Source organism: Lepus europaeus, chromosome 15 (genome assembly GCF_033115175.1).
Source record: "Lepus europaeus isolate LE1 chromosome 15, mLepTim1.pri, whole genome shotgun sequence".
NCBI lineage: Eukaryota > Metazoa > Chordata > Mammalia > Lagomorpha > Leporidae > Lepus > Lepus europaeus.
In genome coordinates, this window is record NC_084841.1 from 49768845 (window position 1) to 49794946 (window position 26102).

The following is a 26102-nucleotide window of genomic DNA, read 5'->3' on the forward strand; positions in this document are numbered from 1 at the left end:
GAACTGGCCGATCCGAAGGCAGGAGCCAGGAGCCTCCTCTGGGTCTTGTTGTGGGTGCAGGGGCCCCCAAGAACCTGGGCCATCCTCTACTGCTTTCCCAGGCCACAGCAGAGAGCTGGACTAGAAGAGGAGCAACCAGGACTAGAACCGGCACCCATATGGGATGCTGGCGCCGCAGGCAGAGGATTAACCTGCGCCATGGCGCCAGCCCCCAGCATAGTGTTTTATAGAAAGATTTTTCTTTCTTTTCCTCCCTCAAATGCACTGTTTATTTTTCATGCTTTTGTCTAATAAGTGTGCTTTTCCCTGGGAGTTTTCCACAGAGAACTGCCCAACTTTTTGTCCCTAGGATTTTTTTTTTTTGACAGTAATGTACTTTACTTATTTTTTAAAATTTATTTATTATTTGAGAGGCAGATTTACCAAGAGAAAGAAAGGGAGAGACAAAGAATCTTCCATCTGCTCTTCACTCCCCAGATGACTGCAATGGTTGGAACTGGGGTGATCTGAAGCCAGGACCCAGGAGCCTCCTCCAAGTCTCCCACATGTGTTCAGGGGCTCAAGATCTGGAGCCATTTCCAACTGCTTTCCCAGGCTACCAGCAAGTAGTTGGATTGAAAGTGGAGCAGCTGAGACTCCCAATAGGTGCCCATATGGGATGCTGGCACAGTAGGCAGAGGCTTAACCTACTACCCCATTGTGCTGGCCCCCGGGATTGTTCTGTACTGAATGCATTGTGTCACAAGTGGTTTTTCCTTGAGAATGGAATAGGGGAGAGGAGAGAGGGAAGAGCAGTGTATAATCTTGAGCTATTGGACATGTTTAAAATATTAGTTTTTAAACCTCTCAAGTACAGATGGAGAAGTTTCTGACCCATACTTTTAACAAGGTTCCCCGCTGGTTCTTACTCAAAACGTAAGTCACAGTCACAGTCACATTATATCCTTTTACTTTTCAACCCAGTGGGTTTCAGTAGCCAGTCTTATGTTCATCTGAAGTTCTTTCTGATATTCATAAGGTTGCTTTCCAAATTCTTGTCAGTTTTACTTGACAAAAGTAAAGAAATGACTAATGAAAAGCAGTTGATCTCAAATCTTTCTATGAATTTCTTTTTAATTTTCTTCTCTTTTTATTTTGACTTCAAACTTTCCACCTCTGGAACTTTTAATTTTATGTTGGAGAGATTCTCAAAGTGAAATGTCTAGAAGATTCTGGGTTATAGTTTCTCTTTCTTAAAGGCTTACCATCAGTAGAGTCCTGAATTCTTATTTTTGTGTTTCCAAGGCATACTTCCTAATATGTTGATTGGGTTTTCAGGTATAATTTATATGTAGCCTAGGCATTAGCTACGTACTGTATTTATTTAGTTAAGAGACCTTTTCTGGATAACTTGTGTGAGCTTATTTCTTACTTGGTTTTCTTGTGGTCTAAGGCTTGTTCTCCGTGTAGAATGAAAGATAGGTTTACTTTGAATTTTGTATTTACTTCAAGTGTGGTATTTATCACATTGTGCTGAATTATAATTGTCAATGTAGCTTTCTTAGATCCACTACACTGTAGCTTGTTTATTTATTTGAGAAGCAGAGACAGAGCAAAACAGAGAGAGAGAGAGAGAGAGAGAGAGAGAGAGAGAGTGAGAGTGAGAGTGAGTGAGTTAGTGCTGTTTTCCCGCTGGTTCATTCCTGAAATGCATGTGATGGCTGTGGCTGGGCCAGGCTGGAACCAGGAGCCACAAGCCAGGAAAACAATCCTTATCACCCAGGTGGGTTGGCAGGAACACAACCACTTAGTAATCATTGCTGCCTCCCAGGGTCTACATTAGCATGAAGCTGGAGTCAGGAGATAGAGCTGAGAATCATGCCCCCAGCACCCTGAAGGGAATGTGGGCATTTTAACCACTAGGCCAAATGCCCACTCCGTCACTGTAGCTTTAATGCTGTCATTCTCTCTCTCTTTTTTTTTTAATTAAAGATTTATTTATTTATTTGAAAGTTAGAATTATACACAGAGAGAAGAGGCAGAGAGAGAGAAGTCTTCCATCCGATCGTTTACTCCCCAATTGGCCGCAACGGCCGGTGCTGCGCCGATCCGAAGCCAGGAGCCAGGAGCTTCTTCTGGGTCTCTCACATGGGTGTAGGGGCCCAAGGAATTGGGCCATCTTCTACTGCTATACCAGGCCACAGCAGAGAGCTGGATGGGAAGAGGAGCAGCCGGGACTAGAACCGGCACCCATATGGAATGCTGGTGCTTCAGGCCAGGGTGTTAACCTGCTGCGCCACAGCGCCGGCCCCCTGTAGTTCTCTTAACTAGTCTAGAAAAATATATGAGTGTTGTTAAATGTATAAAATGTTTGTTAAAGATTATACAAAGCTAACAATACCTGGAAAAGAATTCAGATTAGCATTTGTCATTTTGGAATGGAGTAACTGAAGATGAAAACGCGGACTGTGGTGGGGACTAAGGGACTAAGGGAACTGAGGGAAAGATGTGTATTTTAATGGAAGGCAGCTGTAGGAAGACGTTGTGAAGAGCAATTTTACAAGCTAAAGCTGCTCCTGTTATTTTGGCCATCTGAGGTGTAGAACATCTTCCTTTTAATAATGTTTACTTTAATGCCCGGATGCTCTTCTTCCACATATGAATGTAAGCTCATGGTGGAGCTGTTGCTGTGGCAAAGTAGTGCAGGGTATCTTAAAACTGCTCTGTGCTGCTCAGTGTGTCTCAACAATTTTATATTCTTTTCCCCTCCGTATTAAAATAAGTTCTTTTTATGGGTGATAAGTTACAAAATCAGCAATTCAGAGAAAGTTGCTTCGCAGTAACAAAATTGAGCTTGATTTGACACAAAATGGAATTTATTTTCTGTAAAACAGTGTGCTTTTTCATATAAATCTGAGTATTAGAAAATTTACACTAACTTCAGTTAAAATCAAAATCTAAAGGCTCTGAAAGCAAAGACATTTTAAATATATTCAGTAATTCTAATGAAATTGTCAGTGAAGTAATTAAGCTTAAAAAGAATGAAAGATCTTTTGAAAGCAATATATTCCACTTATTATGATATATAGGTTAACAATTATGAGAGGATCTGTTTCCTAGTGAAGGGCGTTTCTTTGTATTGGGCAGCTTTGGGATTTTAAAAAATTGTTATTTTTCTATTTTTTTGTTATTATAGAGGCAATGAGAGAAAAACAGAGATAGACTGAGGGAGAGACAGACAAACACACAGGCATCCACTGATTACTGCCCAAATGTCCTCAAAAGCCCTGGGCTGATTGTTGAAGCTGGGAGCCAGGAATGCAATTAGGCCTACTGTATGGTGGCAGGGCTCAACTACTTCAGCCATCAGCTGCTGCCTCCCAGGGCAGAGTAGTAGGAAGCTGGAATTGGGTGCAGAGCAGGGACTCAAATCCAGGTATTCTGATATGAGTGAGTGTCTTAGCCACCAGGCCCTGGGCCCTACCCAGCTTTGCAATTAGAGCAAGAGTTTTATGTTTTTTTAAACTTTTCTTTCAGTTCTAAGGTTGAGTCTATGAATTTAAATCTTTTCTTCTAGGTTAATCTGTATAAACAAAGTTTTGAGGTGGAAATCTTAGTTATAGCATAATTTAAATGTGAATATTTGTATTTTTTAAAAAAGACTGTTTTTAAGCAGTTTTAGGTTTACTAGAAAGTTAAGTAGATTTTGAAGAGATTTCTCACAAAGGTATTTGTGTTACTGAAAACTTGAAAGCTGGGTGGGTCCCCCTCCCTTGGGTGCCAAATCAAAATAATGAGGGCAAGGCTTGAAGATAAATGAAAGAGAAGAGTTAAATCTGTTGACGGATGAGTGGGTAGCAGACTTCTGAGTCTTAAAAACTACTACCTTTCTGAATATGTTTTGGAGCTTTTTTTGGGGGGGGGGTAAAGATTATTTATTTGAAAGGCAGAGTTAGAGGGAGAGACAGAAAGAGAGAGAAAAATCTTGATCTGCTGATTTACTCCCCAAATGGCCTCAACAGCCAGTGCTGGGCCAGACCGAAGCCAGGAGCTTCCTCCAGGTTTCCAACGTGGGTGCAGGGGCCTAAGCACTTAGACCATCCTCTGCTGCTCTCTAAGACACATTAGCAGGGAGCTGGACTGGAAGTGGAGCAGCCAGGACTCAAACTGGTGCCTCTATGGGATGTTGGCATTCAGGTGGTGGCTTTACCTGTTAGACCACAATGCCAGCCCTGTTTTGTGGGCTTTTAAAGAAGCTATGAGGAATGGGAGCTGGTCTTGTGAAATTGCAAATGAGATGCAAGCTTCTGGTTTGGGCCCAGGCACCAACACTTGTACATTTCTTCTTTGTTTTATGTATTGATTGCCTGCAGAAAGAAGTTGAGGTAAGAAACAGCCCCAAGCATCAATATGATAGTTTGCATGAGTTACCTGTTCAACCTCACCTGATTGGTGTGATGGTCAGGTGGGCCTCAGCCTGGGAACTGCATGCAGGTGGTAGTTTCTTTCTGCCCTGGGCCAGGAATTCCCCTGCCCAGTCCTGAATTCCCTATATAAAACCCATTGAGACAGTACTGGCCACCAAAGTGTTATCTGTTGGAGGAGCTAATGACCTTGTGTGTCCAGTGTTTAGAATATTGTGGGGTTGGCTATACCACTCCCTCAATTCAGTTAGTTAAACTAAGGGAGGGTGGCTAGGGGACTGGGGCCTGAAGGTGTCTGGCATCTGCCTAAGGCACTGTTTAGGGGCTTGGTTTCATTTCCAGGAGATACAGAGATTACTGCCTATTCCTGTACCTGTATCGCTGGTCTTAGTTCCTTTTTTTCTTTACCTTTCTTTTCTTTTTTAAGATTTATTTGTTTGTTAGAAAGTCAGAATTATAGAGAAGGAGAGATGGAGAGAGATCTTCCACCTGCTGGTTCCCTTCCCAAATGGCTGCAATGGCCAGGGCTTGGCCAGGCTGAAGCTAGGAGCTTTGGAACTCCATTAGGCTCTCTCAAGTGGTTGCAGGAGCCCAAGGATTGGGGCCATCCTCCAGTGCCTTCCTAGTCACATCATCAGGGAGCTGGACTGAAGTAGAGCAGCAGGGATTCAAATAGGTGCTCATATGGGATGCCAGCATTGTCGGTGGCAGCTTAATCCACTGTGCCACAATGCCAGACCCCTGCCCTATTTTCAGCCTTCACTATGAGAGTGATACATTTGTTAGCAATTGATGAACCTATGTTGACATGTGATTATTGCCAGAGTTCATAGTTTCCTTTGAACTTCATGCTTGGTTATAGGTTTGGACAAAGCCCAATGTGGGTGGCAGGGACCATCTTCTGCTGCTTTCCTAGGTGCATTAGCAAGGAGCCGGATCTTAAGTGGAGCATGTGGGACTCGAACTGGTGCCTATATGGGATGCTGGGACTGCAGGTGGAGGCTTAACCTTTTATGCCACAGCGCTGGCCCCGTATCATGCTATCTTACAGAGTATGATTACTACACTAAAAATTCTCTGTGAAAACATATTTATCCCTCTCTCAATCCAATTCCAGACAGCCACTGATCTTATCTTTTTATTGTTTTTTTTTTTTTAAAGATTTATTTTATTTATTTGAGAGAATTACAGAGAGAAGTAGAGACAGAGAGAGAGAGGTCTTCCATCTGATGGTTCACTTCCCAGAAGGACACAACAGCTGGGGCTGCGCCGATCCGAAGCCAGGAGCCAGGAGCTTCTTCCAGGTCTGCACGTGGGTGCAGGGGCCCAAGGACTTGGGCCATCATTTACTGCTTTCCCAGGCCATAGCAGAGAGCTGGATTGCAAGAGGAGCAGCCAGGACTAGAACCTGCGCTGGTGTTCAGGCCAGGGCATTAACCTGCTGCGCCATAGCGCTGGCCTCTGATCTTTTTATTGTTTACAAAGTTTTACCTTCTCTGTAATGTCACATGGGAGGAATCATGCAGTCTGTAGCCTTTCTAGATTTAGATTGGCTTCTTTTCTTTTCATTCATTGATAGCTCATTTCCTTTCAGCTCAGAATAATATTCCCTTGTTTGTATGTATTACAGTTTTACCCGTTCATCTACTGAAGGACATCCTGGTTGCTTTCAGATTTTGAGAATTATGAATAAGGCTGCTAAAAATACTTATATGTATAAGTTTTTTTAAAAAATTTTTATTTAATAAATATAAATTTCCCAAGTACAGCTTATGGATTACAATGGCTTTTCCCTCCCATAACTTACCTCCTACCCGCAACCCTCCCCTCTCCCGCTCCCTCTCCCATTCCATTCTTATATGTGCAAGTTTTTTTAAAAACAATTTATTGGGGCTGGCTCTGTGGCTTGGTAGGTAAAGCCGCCACCTGCAGTGCCGGCAACCCATATGGGCACCAGTTCGAATCCCAGTTGCTCCACTTCTGATCCAGCTCTCTGCTATGCCCTGGGAAAGCAGTAGAAGATGGCCCGAGTCCTTGGGCCCCTGCACCCACGTGGGAGACCTGGAAGAAACTCCTGGCTCCTGGCTGCGGATCAGCACCGCTCTGGCCGTTGTGGCCAATTAAGGAGTGAACCAGCGGATGGAAGACCTGTTTCTCTCTGTCTCTGCTTCTCTCTCTCTGTGTAATTCTGACTTTCAAATAACTAAATAAATCTTTAAAAAAAAAAAAAACCACAAATTTATTTACTTGAAAGTCAGAGAGTATGCATGTGTGCAAATGTGAGCTCTCTCATCTGCTAGTTCAGTCCCCAAATGACATCAACAGCCAGGACTGGGTCAGGCAAAAGCCAGGATCTGGGAGCTCAATCAATGCATGGGTGGCAGGAACTCAAATATTTGAGCCATCACTGCTGCTTCCCAGGGTCCATATTAGCAGGAAGCTAGAACCAAGAGCTGGAGCTGGGTGTTGAACCAGGCACTCTGCTAGGGGTTGTGGCTGTCTTAACCAGAGTGTCAACCACTAGGCCCAATACCTGCCCGTTTGCCTGTTATTTAAGTGAATTGTTTGTGTTCTTGGTACTGAGTGTTATAAGTGTTTTGTCACAGACCTACATCTGGCATGTGTTTTGCAAACACTTCTCCCCACTCTGTGGCTTGTCTTTCCATTCTCTTCACGGTTTTGTAGAGAAAGTTTTGATGAAGTCCAGCTTTACTTCATAGATCTTCCTTTGGTGTGGCAACTAAAAATCTGCCAAATGCAAGGGTATCTGGATTTTCTCTTTTGTTATGTTCTGAAAGGTTAGTTTTATTTCACAGGATGCTTTAATCTGTAATCAGTTTTCCCCTGCAAGTCAAGACATAGAATTTTATTTTTCTTTTGTATGTTTTTGGCATGTAGTTAAAATTTGGACTTTGTGATCTGATTAGATTTTTTGCATTGCAATTTTGTATAAAAATCATTTTAGTGATTTTCTTAACTAGGAAAATTTTCAAACATATATTAGGGAAACAGTACAATAAATGGAGCTCCATTTACCTTTTACCCATCTTTTTAAAAAAAATTATTTATTTGAAAGAGGTGGAGAGAGCGAGAGAGTGAGAGAGAGGAAGAGAAAGAGAAGTATCTTCCATCCACTGGTTCACTTCCTAAATGGCAACAATGCTGGAGCTGGGCCGATCCAAAGCCAGGATCCTGGAGCTTCTTCTTGGTCTCCCATGTGGGTGCAGGGGCCCAAGGACTTGGACCATTTTCTACTGCCTTTCCAGGCCATAGCAGAGAGCTGGATCAGAAGTGGAGCAGCCAGGACTCAAACCAGGGCCCATATGGGATGCCAGCACCACAGACTGGGGTTTTAACCAGCTGTGCCACAGCGCTGGCCCCCCTTTTACCCATATTTAACAGTTTCCAATATGTTGCAGTGTTTCTACTTGATAAATTTTGATAAATTGATGCATGGTAGGTGTTGTGGAAAACAGACCCTGGGCTGGGCTCTTCCATGCTTTTCCCTCCAAGTGTGAAAGAATTTGAGGAGGCACAAAGGTGTGCAGGGAATTAGGATTTGCTTCAACATTATATACTTAGATGTGAGTGTCGACAGCCTCTCTTCTGGAGGAAGGAAGGGTGGTTTCCTACACCAAAGTTGGGGTGGTTGTTTTGGAAGGTTAGGGGGCTGGTTACTTAGTTGAATATTCAGATTGGGGTAGAGTTTGGATGGAACATGGGTACTGCTTGCATTAATGTCCCTCTTTTTTGGGGAAACCTGGGGAGTTTGATGGCATTTCCATTTGGGACTGTGGCACACATGTGCTAATTATGGCATCTGTGCCTGATGGGAAGTCAGGCGCAGGTGCGTGATGTGAAAGGGTTGCTGCGTCTGTAGTCAAGTTGGATGGGTATGGAAGGGGTGGAGTTTGGTTGGTATGGGGCTGTGGCACAAATGATGCTGTGGTCTCTCAGCTTCTTTTTGCCCACTAGCTGCCTGCCTGCCCATATCAATATGTCTTAAAAATCTTTTAGTTTAGAATAATTCTAATTTCCTTTCCTTACCTCCTCATTTTAAATCATCATGCTATTGATTTGTTAAATAAACTAGGTCAGTTGCCTTGTCGACTGTCCCATCTTCTACTTTTGCTAATTAGGTTCATGCTAAGCAGGTTTTGGTGTCTATAGTTCATGGATGATATTGTTCAAGAAAAAGAGATGAATTACATGGTTTTGATTTAAAACTTCTTTGGTATAAAGTTTTCTGAAGAGAATATTTTGAGGAAAGTGGCCCTGAGGCTAAAAGAGAAATTTAAAGTGCTGAAAAAGTAAAATTTACTCTTAATTGTAGAACCCCAAAACTTGGATTTGCTTCCTTGCCAATAGCAACCCAATCATGTGCTTTGGGATGGTAAAAGAAAGTAAATATTTATTTGCAAAGTGCAGAGGAAGGAGTCAGACAGCTGTTGCTTAATTCCCAGACTCTGTCAGGGGTTAGGGGTAAGGGACGTTACAGATTGAAGTTGGGTTAAGAGGTACTTGTTCAGCTTTTGTGCAGATCTCTAGTTGGTTCTCAGTATTCATGGCCCTCCTTTGATTGGTCAGTGATTCTTTTGGGAATTTTGGTGAGGGCAAAGTGAGCTTTAGTCAGTCTGGGCCTATGTTTCTGTGTTAGTTCCTTCTTGCTCAGGTCCTGGGGTTCCTGGGAAAACCTTCAAGAAAAGACAGAACATGGTATGTATGGAGGAAATAAGTTAAGTCCTGAGACTTGTGATGGAGGCCCTGTAGGGCCGGCTGCACTACTCCCTCAATTTAGTGACTTAATTTAGTAAGGAGGTTGAATTGCCAAGAAACGTTATGCTAAGAGAAGGAAGCCAAGAGACTGTGGGAGATTAGGACCTGGTAGTATCTAGTATTTGCGTCAAAGGTATCATGTAGCAGCCCCATTTTCATAATGGTTTGATTTTGGTACTTCAAGGCATCCAGACTGTGCTTCTCAGTTAAAGTCACTGAGCAGTCAGTGGGTGGCACTGTTTCTTTTGGTATAGAAATAGCAAATGAGCTTTCTGTGAACCAGTATCTAAGATGGTTCGCTCAATAACTTATTTGCATATTATCTCTGAATATTCCATTCCTCCTTCACATTTTTAAAAAGAAAATGTAGAAAAAGTACCTTTTTCTCTTGCTTTATTGCTTTCTTTTTTTCCCATCTGGAACTTCCGGATGCATACTAACTGGTAGTGATTTCTTCCTTCTTTTTCCAGTGTTTTTCCCCTTTATATGTCTCCCTCCTTTTATCATTAGGCTGGAAGAAATTAAAGAAAAAAATCATTCAAACATCTGTTAAAAATGTTAGGGCAGACTTTATTCAGTGGGAACTACTACAGTGGAGTTTTCCAGTATGAGGGAGTGATTGGACTCAATTTTGAATCCAAAGAAAAGTTTGAATTTATAGCCCAGGAATGGAGGTATGGGATGTGGTGCATTGTTAGTGAATGGAAAGTTACTAAGAGGCAGTGGTGGAAGAAGGGTTTCTGTCTAATCCAACCTGATAGGTTTCCTGCTGAAGGTTGGCAAGTACAGTCAGATATCCCCTGGGAGATGGGGGATGGCGGTGATAAAAAGAATCCCAGTGAGTTACTGAGAGTGAGCAGATGTCAAGGGTGGAGGAAGCTGGCTAAACTAGCTTATTAGGAAGATGCATGTTAAAACTGGATGATGCTGTGACAGACGTGGAAATCCAAGTCAAGAGGAGAATTCTGAAGAGCCTGACTAACTTTGGTTGTGGGGAGGCTCAAAGAGTCAAGGGATAATTCTATTGCTGCTCTTCATTCCATTTGCCCTTATTTCTGTGGAGCACTGTTGCAGGAAGACTAAAAAGAATCTTGAACCTTAATAGTTAACTTATTTTGGGGCCGGCCCTGTGGCGCAGCGGGTTAACACCCTGGCCTGAAGCGCTAGCATCCCATATGGGCACTGGTTCGAGACCCGGCTGCTCCACTTCCAATCCAGCTCTCTGCTATGGCCTGGGAAAGCAGTGGAGGATGACTCAGATCTTGGGCCCCTGCACCCAGGTGGGAGACACAAGGAAGGAAGACCTTTCTCTCTCTCTCTCTCTCTCTTTCTTACTGGCTAACTCTGTCAAAAAAAAAAAAAAAGTTTTCATGCTGCAGTCTTTTTCTTGATTTCTGTCACAAATCCTGTGTCCTTCCATCCATACCTGCTGTGTGCCAAGCATCTTACTACTTTTCACATTTTTATTCCTTATTTAAAGTAGTGCTTTCAGTCTTTTCAGGGCCAGAAAGAGGGAAGAATGAAGAGACCAGTATCTAACTTTGTATTAACATCTGGAAATGTTGTTTCTTCTTTTTTAAGAAGTAGCAATGAAAATTTCAAACACTGATAAAAACAGTTTAAGGTGGGGTTAGAACTCCTAATTACCTGAATTACTGAACTTTTTCATGATTTTTTGTTTTAGAGATTTTTATATTTATTTGGAAGACAGAGTTACAGAGAGAGGTAGAGACATAGAGAGAGAGGTCTTCCATCCACTGGTTCACTGCTCAAATGGCTGCAATGTCAAGAGCTGGGCAGATTTGAAGTCAGGAACTTCTTCTGAGTCTCACATGGGTGCAGGGGTCCAAATCGGCCATCCTCTGCTACTTTCCCAGGTGCATTAGTAGGGAGCTGGATAAATGGATTAGCTGGGACTTGAATTGGCGCTCATATGGGATGCTACAGGCCAGGGCTTTAAAACCTGCTGCACCATAGCGCCTGCTTCATGATTTTTTTTAAATCATATTACTTTTTCTGGTAGTGGAAACCACACCTTTTTTTTTTTTTATTTATTTTTATGTATATGAAAGGCAGAGTTATAGAGAGGGGTGGGGGAGAGAGTGAGAAAGAGGTCTTCTATCTGTTGGTTCATTCCCCAAATAGCTACAAGCACTGGAGCTGGGCCAGTCTGAAATCAGAAACTTCTTTCAGGTCTTCCACAGGGGTTCAGGGGCCCAAGCACTTGAGTCATCCTGTACTGCTTTCCCAGGCACATTAGCAGGGAGGTGGATTGGAAGTGTAACATCTGCGACTCAAACTTGGCCCCTGGATGGAATGCCAAAGCTGCAGGCAGTGGCTTAACCTACAGCACAGTGCTGGCCCCTCAAATATGATTTTTAGAGTGCAGTTACAAATGGACTAGAAGATCATCTTCTGGATCAAAATTGAATGAATTTTCAGGACTTTACACCATAATGAAATGTTTCCTTTTATCCAAATTTTGTGACTGAGAAAATCTTTTTTTTTATAGTATTCAGAGATGTTCTTTGATATGTTTTGTTGTTCTTTGGTTTGGAGGTGAGTGGGGAGGCTTTTATGATTAGTATGTAAGATATAATTTATACTGTGTGTAGCACAAGTGATAGAATTCTTTTTTTTTAAATATTTATTACTTGAAAGGCAGAGTGACAGAGAGAGGGAGAGACAGAGGAAGGAAGATCTTCCATCTATTAGTTCACTCCTGAAATGGCTGCAACAGCCAAGTGTGGGCCCGGCAGAAGCCAGGAGCCAAGAATTCCATCCTGGTCTATCATATGGGTGACAAGGACCCCAGGTAGATGGTTCATCACCTGCTGCCTTCCTGGCTACTTTGATTCTGATCCATCTTCTTGTTAATGTGCCTGGGAAGCAGCAGATCACAGCTGAAGTACTTAAGTTCCTGCTCTCTACATTGGGGACCTGAATGGATTTCTGGGCTCCTGGTTTCTGCCCTGCGCAACCCTGGCTGTTGTGGTCACTTGTGGAGTGAACCAGCAGGTGGAAGAGCTCCCTTTCTGTTATTATCTCCCTATCACTATGCCTTTAAAATAAATAAATATTAAAAAAGGAAAATTTTACTACTAAAAATTATTTATTGAGAAAAATACAGAGAAAGAGCTCCCATCTGCTGGTTCACTTTCTTTTTTATTTTTTTTTAAAAGATTTATTTTATTATTTATTAGAGAAGCAAAGAGAGAGGTCTTCACCTGCTGGTTCACTCCTGAAGTGGCCCTAGTGGCCAGAGCTGTGCTGATCTGAAGCCAGGAGGTAGGAGCTTCTTCCAGGTTTCCCATGTGTGTGCAGAGGCTCAAAGACTTGGGCTATCTTCTGCTGCTTTCCCAGGCCACAGCAGAGAGTTGGATTGGAAGTAGAACAGTTGAGACTCGAACTAGCACCCATATGGGATGATGGTACTGCAGGCTGTGGCTTTAAACACTATGCCACAGCCTCAGCCCCAGAAAGAGAGATCTTTTATCTGCTGGTTCACTCTCCAAATGGCTGCAACAGTCAGGACTAGGCCAGGCCAAAGCCAGGAGCCTTCAGCCTTATACTGGTCTCCCGTGTGGATGGCAGGGGTCCAGGTACTTGGACCATTTTCAGATGCTTTCCCAGGCACATTTGCTGGGAGCTGGATCAGAAGCAGCATAGCTGGGACTTGAATCAGTGTTCTGATCTGGGATTCTGGAGTTGCAGGATATGGCTTAACCCGCTGTGCCACAACACCAGCCTGTATTTTTAAAATAGTATAATAAAATGTATTTTTAACTAGTTATTTTTAAGAAATTAAATTTTTATTTTTTATAGATATTTATTTATTTGAAAGGTGGAGACAGAGAGGGAGGGACAGGAAGAGAGATCTTCCTTCTGCTGATTCACTCCTGAAATAGCTGCAATGCCCAGGGCTAAGCAGGGCTGAAGCCAGAAACCAAGAGCTTCTTCTGGTCTCCCACATGGGTGCAGGGGCCCAAGGATTTGAATCATCCTCCACTGCTTTCCCAAGCACATCAGCAGGGAGCTGGATCAGAAGTGGAGCAGCAGGGACTTGAACTGGTACTTGCATGGGATGCCGGCACTGCAGGTAGAGGCTTAACCGTGTATGCCACAGCGCTGGCCCCTAAATTTTTATTTGTTTCTGAAAGGCAGAAAGAGATACAATATAATTTTGAAAATTAAACAAAAAAAAAGTTAAATCGGGGCCGGCGCTGTGGCGCAGTGGGTTAACACCCTGGCCTGAAGCACCGGAATCCCATATGGGCGCCGGTTTGGGACCTGGCTCCTCCACTTCCGATCCAACTCTGCTATGGCCTAGGAGGGCAGTGGAGGATGGCCCAAGTCCTTGGGCCCCTGCACCCATGTGGGAGATTCGGAGGAAGCCCCTGGCTCCTGGCTTCAGATCTGCACGGCTCCGGCCATTGTGGCCATCTGGAAAATAAACCAGCGGATGGAAGACCTCTCTCTCTCTGTCTTTGCCTCTCAGTCTCTATGTAACTCTGACTTTCAAATAAATAAATAAATCTTTTAAAAAAATGTTAAATGAGTACCTTTTCAGTTCAAAACAATATGAACTTATTTATACAAGTTAATAAATAACTTAAGCTTATCTAAGATTAGGTAACATGGCAGATTTTTGTGCTAGATACAGAATAGAGGAAAATCTAGACCAAAAATTCAGGAAATGGGTATTCATAAATCTCCGTCTTTAAGGATTTATTTATTTATTTTGAAAGAATTACAGAGAGAGGTGGAGAGAGAGAGAAAGAGCGAGAGCAAGTGAGCATGAGAATGCTCTTCCACCCTCTGGTTTACTCCCAAAATGGCCACAGTGGCCAGGACTGGGCCAGGTCAATGCCAGGAGTCAGGAGCTTCATCCAGGTCTCCCATATAGATGCAAAGGCCCAAGCACTTGGGCCATCTTCCATTGCCTTCCCAGGCACAGTAGCAGGAAGCTGGATCAGAAGTAGAGCAGCTGAGGCCGGTACCGCGGCTCACTTGGCTAATCCTCCGCCTGTGGCGCTAGTACCCCAGGTTCTAGTCCCGATTGGGGTGCCGAATTCTGTCTTGGTTGCTCCACTTCCAGTCCAGCTCTCTGCTGTGGCCCGGGGAAGACAGTGGAGGATGGCGCAGGTTCTTGGGCCCTGCACCTGCATGGGAGACCAGGAGGAAGCTTCTGGCTTCAGAGCAGCGCAGCGCGATCCAGCCATTTGCAGAGTGAACCAACGGAAGGAAGACCTTTCTTTGTCTCTGTCTCTCTCTCACTGTCTAATTCTGCCTGTCAAAAAAAAAAAAAAAAAAAAGTGGAGCAACTGAAACTTGAACCCATGGCCATATGGCAAGCTGGCGTTGCAGGCTGCAGTTTTACCTTGCTGTGCCACAATGCTGGCCTGCGAATTGCAGATAAACAACTTCCAACATGATCTATAGGCATAATTCACAATTCTGAACCACGTTTTAGAAAAACATTTCTGACAATCTACAAAGGATTTATTCATGTGCTATCATAGTTACAATTGCACTTGTTGCTGTGACAACTTTACTTCTGCTGCAAACTTTAAGACTGATGTGAAAAGTCTACTTTTAGGAACACTGAGTACTTTTTCCAGCAACCCTGCATCTGATGTCAGCATGATCTTTTTTTTTTTTTTTTTTAAGATTTTATTTATTTGAGAAGTAGAATTACAAAGAGAGGGAGAGACATAGAGAAAGGTCTTCTAGCCATTGGTTTGCTCCCCAAATAGCTATGGGGCTGGAGCTGAGCCAATCTGACCTGGAGCCAGGAGCCTCCTCCATGTCTCCCACATGGACACAGGACCCAAGTACTTGGGCCATCTTCTACTTTCCCAGGCCTTAAGCAGAGCTGGATTGGAAGAGGAGCAGCTGGGATATAAACCAGCACCAGTAGGGGATGCTGGCATGGATGTTTAGCCCACTGCGCCATAGCATCAGCTCAGTCAGTGTGATCTTAATGGAAGTCTTTGACATAGTAGAGAAGTTCTGAATAGAGACCTCACACTTATTCTGCTACTTAGTCCTAATTCCTCTTAGACTCTTACTTTTTATGATTCTGTTGCTCTCTACTTTGATACTATGTTGATTGAGAAGATGATCACTGTAATATTCTGGCTACATTGAACCATTAGGATTGAATAGTTTGATTTTACTCTTGGAAATCTTGCACATGTACTTGAGAATACACAAGAGTGACTGTCCCTTTTGTCAGGTATGCACACAAGACAAGGAGGAGCTGAGGCTTAGCCTGACTGAGTTGGTGAAGATATATTTGAACCACTTTTAAACTCATATGGTTTGCTCCATAATTTAGATGGAGAAAGGAAGTTAGCCAGAGGTACCACAGCTTGTTGTCCTTGTCTCATACACCAAAAAGAATGACACTGACACAGGAGGGGATGAATGACTGCAGTGTAATTTGTAAACGCCTTCATTGCTGGAAAGGCAGCTCTAGACTGTAGCTAGGGAGTTTTATAGTCTGTGGCTCTGTTGTAAGGAAATGAGGCAGACAGCCTTATCTCTCTCTCCAGAGCTCGATATGTGATGAGAAGTGTCTCATGACAGCCTAACACAGGAGACAAGTAGGTGTTCTCACACTGCAATGCAGGCATTAAGCAATGCAGGCATTATTTCAAGAAAGTAATATTTTAGTGTGTGTGTGTGTGTGTGTGTGTATGTGTATCCAGTGTAGAGTATACTTTGCATTGTGGCTAAGAAACATTTCCATAAATATTCTTTGTCTATTTTAAATCTCACTTAAAATGTGTGCTTAATTTTAAAACCAAAATGTACTATTTTGTAGTTTTAATTTATTACTGAAATCCATAATATATCATGAACAAATTTGTTGCTGTTTTTTTGCAGTTAGCTTCTGGAATTTATAGTTTTGCCTGCTCTCTGTGGAATCACCATACAGACACATTCCTGCAACAAGTTTCTTCAGGCAATGAAACTGCAGTTCTTAGTTCACTTGAACGAACTTTGCTGTCATTAAAAGGTACTGTTACACTTGGTATATTCATTTTGAAACAGCCTACCTCAGAACAGTCACCAAGTAGTTCCTGCAGATGGATTTTATGTTTCCCATTGCACTAAAGGCAAGGTGTATTATGGTTTGTTTTTGTTTTGTCAGAATAGCTCCTCCTCTACCCTGTTTAACTTAGGAAAGCTCATACAGTCAGTTGAGTGGATGGTTTTAAGTTATATTCTCATTTCTGTGGCTTCAAGGTTCTGAATATTATTCAAGTGCTTCCACTGTTTGTTTCTGCTTTACTTTTCTCATTCTGGGCCCTTATCTTGTTATGCTAACTTTCATGAAGTTCTGTCCTTAAGGCTTGCTCCAGCTCTATCTTCCAGTCATCTTTTCTGAGAGAAGCTTCATCTTTTCAGGCGGTGCCTCAGGCTCACTTAAGTTTTAGAAGGTGCTCCATGGGATGCTCTTGTGGCCTGTGTCTTCCTCTGCTTGTAAGCATTCCCTTAGTGTAACTTTCTGTTTCAACTTCCCTGAGCTGTTTGCCTTGATGAATATCTTCCTCTGCTTGTAAGCATTCCCTTAGTGTAACTTTCTGTTTCAACTTCCCTGAGCTGTTTGCCTTGATGAATATATTCCAGGGTTTCCTCCCCTTCCCCTTTAAATGCACACATGTGGCTTATTCTCTTTTTCTCCAGTCCCTCTCCTGTTCTGGTTGTTAGTATGCTTTGTTTTTCTTATTTTCATCTCTTGGAACTTCTGTTTCTCTGTTACTACAAGTCATTTTGCATTCTCTTCAATTTCACTTACAGGGTCACTTATCATACTTACCCTAGTACCTTGGAATCCCACTATACACTCTTGACACTACCCTAATGCATCTCTTGCATTAACCAGACAGTGGATGCGTTAATTGCAAACTGTCAGCACATATTGACGAAAGCTGTGAACAAATGTGTGAGTGATTGTAAAGGACTGTTGACAGATTAAATTGTACAGGTGGTTATACAAATGAGTTGGGATGGTTTTTGACAACATCCATAAGGAAGAAATTAAAAGGTCTTGGAAAGAAACGTTTACTCATAAAGAATTAGAGCAACTAATAAAAGGCTGTATACCTGAAACAGTGTGAGGTACCATATTTCATGATAAATTTAAGAAATTTTCAGGAGTTCTTTTGATTGTAGGGTATTCTTGCCCTGTTAATCTCAAAGCCTAGCTTCTGACAAGGAGACTGTTGCTTTAACTTTATCTGTTAGTGTAACTCAAGCTAATTTTTTCAGTATCTTCCAATCTCAGAATCTTAAATATACATATTAGCTTTGTTCTGTCCAGCTGTGAATTTCTGTCCTGAAGTGAATAAAGACTCAGGACTTGAATTTTTGTTATATATAATCTCTGAGTTTATACCTTTATGCATTTAATGTCTTTTAGATATTCTTTATTTCATTCAAGAAATTTGTGGGTGCTTAGTACTGAGGAGACAGACATAATAAAATGAATATGTGTAAAATGACATTGTGACAGGGACTTTATATTGATTGGATAATTGACAATGTAGTAAAAAGGCCTCCCTGAGAAAATGGTGTTTGAACAAAAATCTTGAAGGATGAGTAGAAGTTAGCTGTATGGTAAAGGGATAAAGGAAAGATTCTCTTGGGTAGGATGGACCAGGTAATTATATAGCAACTTCTGAGTTGTATGTAGTCAGTGGTTTCAAACTGAAGGAAAATCTGTAGACAGTCAATTTCTAAACCTATTTTTAGTATACAATCTTTAGGCTTCTTATGAGTACTGTCTACACAGGGGTGCGGAACCTTTTTTCTTACAAGGACCATTGGTGGGCCATATAGAATTATCAAACTTAAAAGTTAACCAGCTGTAGATATTGAATTTCAAGTCCTGCCTTCTGTTGCTTTGTAATGGCCAGGGATTCCCCACCCTGGCTCTAAAGGATAATTCTTTAGTCATGTAGATAGCAGTGCTTATTTAATGAAGTGACTTTCAGTTTTGCGTTTTATGCTACCTTGTCTTCTTTATTTTTGCTGAATTATGCTGTTTTACATACATTATACTATTGGATCCTTTAAGAATCCTATAAAGTAGCATTTATTAATCATATTATACAATTGAGGACAGCGAGATCTAGAAAAGTTGCCCAAAGTAATACAGCTGTAGACACTGGAGCAGGGATTTAAATCTGGTTTTGCCTTCGAATCTGTTATCTCACTTTTCTATAGGCTGTAGTTTTTCAGTGTTACTCATAAATGTGATGCTTACAATTGGGCACCATGGTGTGTTAATAGGAATTAATGTTTATATCCCTTTTAGGAGATACTGTACTTGTATTTAATTTAATGTTGTCCAAACTAAGTGAAGTTTTGAGTTACTTGAGTTGTAGCTTAAAATTTTTGGAATAGAGATAACCTTAATTTCAGTTATTGCAGTTGAGAAGTACTAACAGTTATTTAAGTTGAACGAAATTAAAAAATTATTTATTGTATTTAAAAGGCTGAATTAGAGAGAGAGAGAGAGAGAGAGAGAGAGAAAGAGAAAAATCATTCATCTATCCAAATGACTGCAATGGCTGGGGCTAGGCGAGGCCAAAGCCAAGAGCATTGAAACTCTATCCAAATCTCTTATGTGGGTGACTGGGGCCCAAGCATTTAGGTCATCTTATGCTGCTTTCCCAGGCACATTGATAGGGAGCTGGATTGTAAGTGGAGCAGCCAGTACAAGAATTGATACTTATATGGGATGTTGGCATCACAGGTTGTGGTTTAACCCACTACACCAAAATAGTGGCCCCAAATTAAACTGAATTTTGCAGTATAGTTTTAGAAATGTCAGTATTTATAATTGGCAACAACATACTTTTGTGTGTCAAAAGAACTAGGCTTTAGACCCCTCTTTCTCACCAACTAAACAGCTAAATGATCAAAAATTATTTTCCCTATCTAGTAAATGAGAGGATTATGTCAGATGAATCACCAAGCTTGATTAGATTTTATAATTCTAAGTCTTTGTTTATGATTGTCATTTTAGTAGAATAAAGTTTGAAGAATAAAATTCCAAGTAAAAGCCTGGTTTTGCTTTTTAGTGTTACGTAAATTGACTGTTAATGGATTTGTGGAGCCACACAAGAATATGGAAGTGATGGTAAGTGATGGAAATAATTTATTTTTTGTGATTTTTGGGACGGTGCTTGGTATTTTCCTGAATGCTTTAAAACATATTCTTTTGAAATTGATTTAAAATAGTTGTTGTTAAGTAGCCATTTAGTTGTTGTTGTTCTACCATTGTATGTATTAGTTACAGTATACTTTTGGAATTTGGTCTGTTTTCTCTACATCAAAGCCCCTACTGTGTGAAGAAGAGGAATACTTGTCAAGATGTCCTGGTGCATGAAGTGTATTAATTTGAATTAAAATGAACTTGTTTGATTTAGATGTTATTATAATATTGCCAGGTCCATTGTAGATAGTTATTTGTCTTTACATTCCCTTATTAGTTTTCATGTATTTAAAATTAATTTAGTTTTTCCTTTGATCATAACATGTACATGTAAAAACACATGGTTCATGTTCAAAGTAAAGTGCTCTGAGTAGAAAATTACTGGTAGCTAGCTGGCGTAGAGGCTTGCTGATGTGGCAACCACAGAGTTCATGTACATGAAAACCTCTCGCGAAAAACAGGATAATAAAATGGGGAGGGGTCAGCTTGGCAGATCAAGGGAACCATTTCTGAGAGGTGGAAACTTGAATAGGAGTCAGGAGGTGGGATTGTCTTACATAAAAACAACAAAAAACTGGTGTCATCTGGAAGACTGTAACCCTGTAGTACTAAGCCAATGAGGAAATGGGGGAGGGATCTGTGTGTCAGGAAAATAAATTGCCTGCTGTGATTTTATCCGGTGTGCCTGTCTGTTGGGCACCTGATATTGGGATACTGTCATTAAAAGTTTTGCTTTTGTTCTACTTTGTGTCCGAAATCCGTTCCTTGGGTTTGGACAGGTGGGAGTGTTTCCCACAGAGTTGGAGGCTCTGTTTGAAACAGTGTATATTCTTTGCCATCAATTAAAAACAAATAAATACATGAGAGAAAAAACGTATCAATATGCCCATCACAAGTTATGATGTATATTCATTGTTGTTATATGGTCATCTACATTTTTCTATGTAAAAATATATGGCTACATTTCCCCCCTAAATAAAATGGAGTTTTATTATAATTACAGTGGTCTTTATTAGTTTGCACAGCCAGTTTAGCTCAGCTAAAGCCTTGAATTTTGTGCATTGCCTTGAGCTCTACAGGAGTTGAAGAAAGCATAATCTAATTGGGTTTTGGGTCTCCCTCAAGGAGATTTGACCTGAGCTACTCTTCTTTGTTTTTATTTTTTTGTGTTTTTTAAATTTTTTATTTTTTTAAATAAACTTATACTTTAATTCCATTTTTTCACAAAGTTTCTGGAGTAGTACCTTTTGTTTTTTTTTAAAAAAGATTTATTTATTTATTTGAAAGTCACAGTTACACAGAGAGAGAAGACAGGCAGAGAGAAAGAGAGGTCCTCCATCTACCGGTTCACTCCCCAATTAGCCACAGTGTCCAGAGCTGTGCCGATCCGAAGCCAGGATCCAAGAGCTTCTTCTGGGTCTCCAATGCGGGTGCAGGGGCCCAAGGACTTGGACCATCCTCCACTGCTTTCCCGGGCCATAGCAGAGAGCTGGACCGGAAGTGGAGCAGCAGGATCTTGAGCCGGCACCCATATGGGATGCTGGTGCTTCAGGCCAGGATGTTAACCCGCTGCGCCACAGCTGTGGCCCCTGTTTTTAATTTTTAAAGATTTATTTATTTATCTGAAAGGCAGAGTTAGGCAGAGGCAGAGAGAGGGAGAGGTCTTCCATCCAATTTTTTTTTTTTTTTTAAATCTGTAGCATTTGTATATCAGTAAGATGTTGATTGAAATAATAGTTCTATTATTAAAAGAATTTGAAGCTTACTATTTTATATTATAATGTGATGGCTACTCTGTTTTGTTTGAGCTTACATATTACATACATGCATTTTTTTAAAGTTAAAAAATACAAACAGGAATTTAAAAAAATGTATCATCTTTACTCATCAGAAATACTGCTAAAGTTTTAGAGTATTTTTTGAGACATCTTATTCATATTTCTCTAAAATATTTTCTGAATTTCAGTTATATTATGTCATATTTATAATGATTGTATGGTACATTCATCTGATTACTGTCAGTGCACTTAAATTTTTTAAAAGATAAATTAATGTGGGATTTTTGTAATTTATTTGCCAAATCTTGTGTTGATGGACAAATAGCTTGTTTTCAGCTTTTTATTGTTGATGAAAGACATTATGATAAGGAATTTGGTACCTTTGTCTGGTACTTTTTAAATGATCTCTTTAGGATACAAAATATTCCTAGAAATAGGAATTTTGGGACTAAATATAGGTACGTTTACAATATTGGTACATATTACCAAATTGCTGGGCAATATATGAATGATCAACCTCATTTTTAAATATTGATACTTTTTGCCTTACTGCCCCCAAAATTTCTGCAAACCAATTTGACAGTTTCCCTTTTAAGTTCCCTCACTGGAATGTAAGCTCCATGGAGGCAGAGATTTTGTTTCATTTGTTGTTCACCCCATACTTGAACAGTCTCTTCCATGTAGTAAACACTCAATAGTTGTTTGTCAAATGAATGAATGTATGATCTGGCAGAAGCAATATGTCAATAGGCTCAGTAACTGTATATAATATTACTCTGAACATCATGGGATTGTATTAAGTAAGATACCATTTCATCATTTTTTCCTTTAACTTTTTAAAAAATATTTATTTATTTGAAAGGCAGAGTGACTAAGAGTGACCGAGAGAGAGAGAGAGAGAGAGAGAGAGAGAGAGAGAAAGAGGAAGAGAAACACAGCGGTAGGGGTTGAGGTGGGAGGTGGAAGAGATTGATAATCTGATCTTCCATTTGCTGGTTCACTCCCCAAATAGCTGCAATGGTTGGGGCTAGGCCAGTGTAAAGGCATGAGCCAGGAATTCCATCTGGGTCTTCCATGTGGGTAGAAAGGGGCCCAAACATTTGGGTCATCTTCTGGTTTTCCAGGCACATTAACCAGGAGCTGGATTGCAAATGGAGCATCCTGGATTACTTAAGCGTCTTTTTCTGTCTACAAAAAATTATATGTCACCTTTTACTTAGTTATAATAAACACCTTATTGTAGCATTTAAGGTATATGGACCACTTGGATAGAAGATAAAATTTTAACAAATTAAGGTCATCTTTTCAATTAACTTAAAAATAATGTAGAACTTACAAGGATGCTAAAGAAGAAGTGTATGATAGTGACGAGATTCTGGACTCTGGAGACAGGCATCTTTGGATTTGTGTCTTCAATTGGCCTTTTTTTGTTAGGATAGTTTTGGGTTATTTACTATCTCTGATACCCAGTTTCCTTTATTGTACTTGGTGATGAAATAATAGTACCTACTTTATTGGATACTATGAGGATTGAAGGAGATCCTGATTTTTGTAATGTAATTACTCTGAATTATCATTTAGTGATAATTTTAATTTGATTTTTTTCCAATTATTATTTTACTCAAATTACTTAGTTTATTTGGACTGCAGATTAGCCAGCTGTCTTAACAATTATGTACATTTCCGATGCTTTTGATGAGCTTACTAAAATTAGTGTCCTTTAAGTTTTCTACTTTGGTGAACACTAATATAGGAATTTCACTTAAAAATAGAATAAAATGCCTTTTATCTTGTAGTTACTTATGGAATCTTGGGATTCTTATTTTTCCTATGGTGAAGCTGTCTGCTGTTTTAGCATTCTAGTACTTTTTATATTGTTATCCTTAATCATTTATCATTCCTAATTATGCTTAACAGAATAGAAATAATATGAAAAGGGAAGAATGATGGATTGTTGTCCTGTAGTTTTCTTATGGTATTGACTGTTGTATGAATCATATTTCAAGAAGGTATTTAAAGAGACTTGTAACACCACCCTTTACTCTGCTCTTAGCTTTTATTTAACATAGTTGAGAATTAAGAATTTTTCATTTCTTGCCTAAAATGGAAAATTACTTCCTAAAATTTAGATGAGTCAGGATGGATGCTTTCAAAGTTTTAGGGCAGTGCTTTGGACGCTAATGAGGATGGCAGAATTGATTGTGTAAGTAAAACTTCAGACTAAGTCTTCAGATAGCTGTTTGCTGATTGACTTTTCTCAAAATCAAGAATTGATGAATTACCTCTATGCTCTGAAGGACAAAGAGGAAAACCGGCATTTTAGAGCTCATCATTCCTCAGGGAGGCCTTTAGTTATTCACTATTTTTTGACACCTGGTTTGCCAAAGGGCATGTGACATCTTTTATGATGTTTATATATCAAGATCTGTTGATACAAAGGAGCCTACTATGTTTAGATTCCTATTAAAATTTTTGTTTTTCATTATCCCTTTATATTTATTTCTGTAAACTATTAACAACATTTCTTAAAATATATATTTAAAAATATATTGTATGGGCCGGTGCCACGGCTCACTAGGCTAATCCTCCGCCTGTGGCGCCAACACTCCAGATTCTGTCCCAATTGCTATTCTTCCAGTCCAGCTCTCTGCTGTGGCCCTGGAAGGCAATGGAGGATGGCCCAAATCCTTGGGCCCTGCACCCGCATGGGAGACCAGGATGAAGCACCTGGCTCCTGGCTTCGTATCAGTGCAGCGGGCTGTGGTGGCCATTTTGGGGGGGGTGAACCAACGGAAGGAAGAGCTTTCTCTCTCTCTCTCACTAACTCTGCCTGTCAAAAACAAAACAAAAAAAATATGGTATGTAGTATTGTTTATCTGAGGGTGAATGTGTCTGATAATTGCAGTTAAGAACGTGTGTTTGGAATAATTGGTACCACTATGCATTCATTGAGTACTTCTTATTGCCAAACACTATTCCTGGATTCTGGGATACAACAAACGTACCTAAGTGATGGCTCTCTAAGACCTTATATTCTAGTGAGAAGAGCTACATAGCTACATAATAAATTATTAAGCAATGTGTCAAGGAGGTATAAGACCTGTGGAGAAAAATCAAACAGGGTGAAAAATAGAATGCTTAATAAATAATTTTTATTACAAAATGATTTAATAATGGAAATGATATGTGATTTCAACTTATTTTCTTCAGCTGATTTTTTAAAATGATGTTCTACATATATTTTCATGTTACTGAAAAAACAAAACACACACAAGGTAAATGTTCATAACAGAATAAATAGAGACTTTTTAAAATATATTCTTTTCCAGGGTTTTTTGCATGGAATATTTGAACGTTTAAAACAGTTTCTGGAATGCAGTAAGTACTTTCATTATAATATTTTTTTTTTTACTTTAGAATACTAATTCTCCATCGCTCATTTATTAGTAGCTAGGATAAATGATTGGTCAACAAGGCTGTATTTGCAAATCTGGAGAAATTGTCTACTCTGTGCCAATAGTTGGATTTTCTGAGTCTGTTCCTGGTATCTGAAGAGATCCTGTATGTGGTTAAAATTAGTTTTTTTGTATTTTGAAATTTAACTTTCTGAAATTAAATTGGAAGCTTAGCTTTGTGTACATTTACCTACCTGTTGTATGCTGATTTAGAGGAAATTTTTTTAAAGGTTTATTTTATTTATTTGAAAGGCAGAGTTACAGAGAAAGGGAGAGAGAGAGAGATAGCGAGAGAGCAAGAGTGCTGCTATCCTCTGGTTTACTCCTCTAATGGCTGCAATGGCTTGGGTTGTGCCAGGCTGGAGCCAGGAGCTTCCTCCAAACACTTAGGCCCTCTTCTGTTGCTTTTCCAGGTGTGTTAGCAAGGAGTTGGATTAGAAGTGGAGTGGCTAAGGTTCCATCTAGTTCCCATACGGGATGCCAGCATTGCAGGTGGCAATTTTACCCACTAGCCACAACTCCGGCCCCTGGGAAACTTTTTTTATTTTTATTTTTTTAAGATTTTTAAAATTTATTTGACAGGTAGAGTTATAGACCGTGAGAGGGAGAGACAGAAAAATCTTCCTTCTGTTGATTCATTCCCAAAATGGCCGCAACGGCCGGGGCTGTGCCGATCCGAAGCCAGGAGCCACGTGCTTCTTCTTGGTCTCCCACATGGGTGCCGGGGCCCAAGCACTTGGACCACCCTCCGCTGCTTTCCCAAGCCATAGCAGAGAGCTGGATTGGAAGAGGAGCAGCCAGGACTAGAACAGGCGACCTTATGGGATGCTGGTGCCGCAGGTGGAGTATTAACCTGCACCACAGCGCTGGCCCCTAGGAAACCATTTTTAACAAAATTTATTTTGTGCCTATTCCTTCCTCTATATTTCTCTTGCTACTGCCCTTTCTAGGCAGATCACCCATGACAGTTATATGTTCAGCAAAGTATAGACTATCTTCCAAATGCTTATTTGGACTTCTTGTAGACTCTGTTATATATTGTTATGATATCTTTAAGTGATACTTTTATTCTATCAGTCCTTGTTCATTGACTTCTAATGGCTTACCTTTGGGCCCCTTGGTAATCCACTGTCCTCCACACAGAGAATTTAACATTTTTGTTGGGGCTTTATCTTGCTGGTGGTATGATTTTAAGCACTTTTGCTGAGGATTTCCACATAGGCATGCACATACACTTGTGTGTATTTGGGGATTTTCTGTCCTGAGAAGACATCTCAGTCCAGTCTCTGTTAGGGAGTTGCTGGCTGTTGTTTGTTACTTGTTTTTAATTAGTAAAAACATTGAACTTGCTGCTGGGCCCTGTCTTGGCTACTATACGTGCATAGGTGAGTAAGATGGCACATGTTATATAGTTAATTTTTCTGAAAGTCATCATTATGATCTCTGTGGGAGTTGTACA

At 40.5% G+C, this 26102-nt stretch overlaps 1 protein-coding gene across 1 annotated transcript in view; it reads left to right on the forward strand.

Moving 5' to 3' along the window:
• Window positions 1–26102, forward strand: part of IPO11 (importin 11) — a 220202-nt gene that overhangs the window by 44444 nt on the left and 149656 nt on the right. The window contains exons 6-8 of the mRNA XM_062212061.1: window positions 16071–16203; window positions 19277–19335; window positions 24518–24566. Of these exons, the coding sequence (XP_062068045.1) occupies window positions 16071–16203; window positions 19277–19335; window positions 24518–24566 (241 nt within the window). The remainder of the gene's footprint in view (window positions 1–16070; window positions 16204–19276; window positions 19336–24517; window positions 24567–26102) is intronic.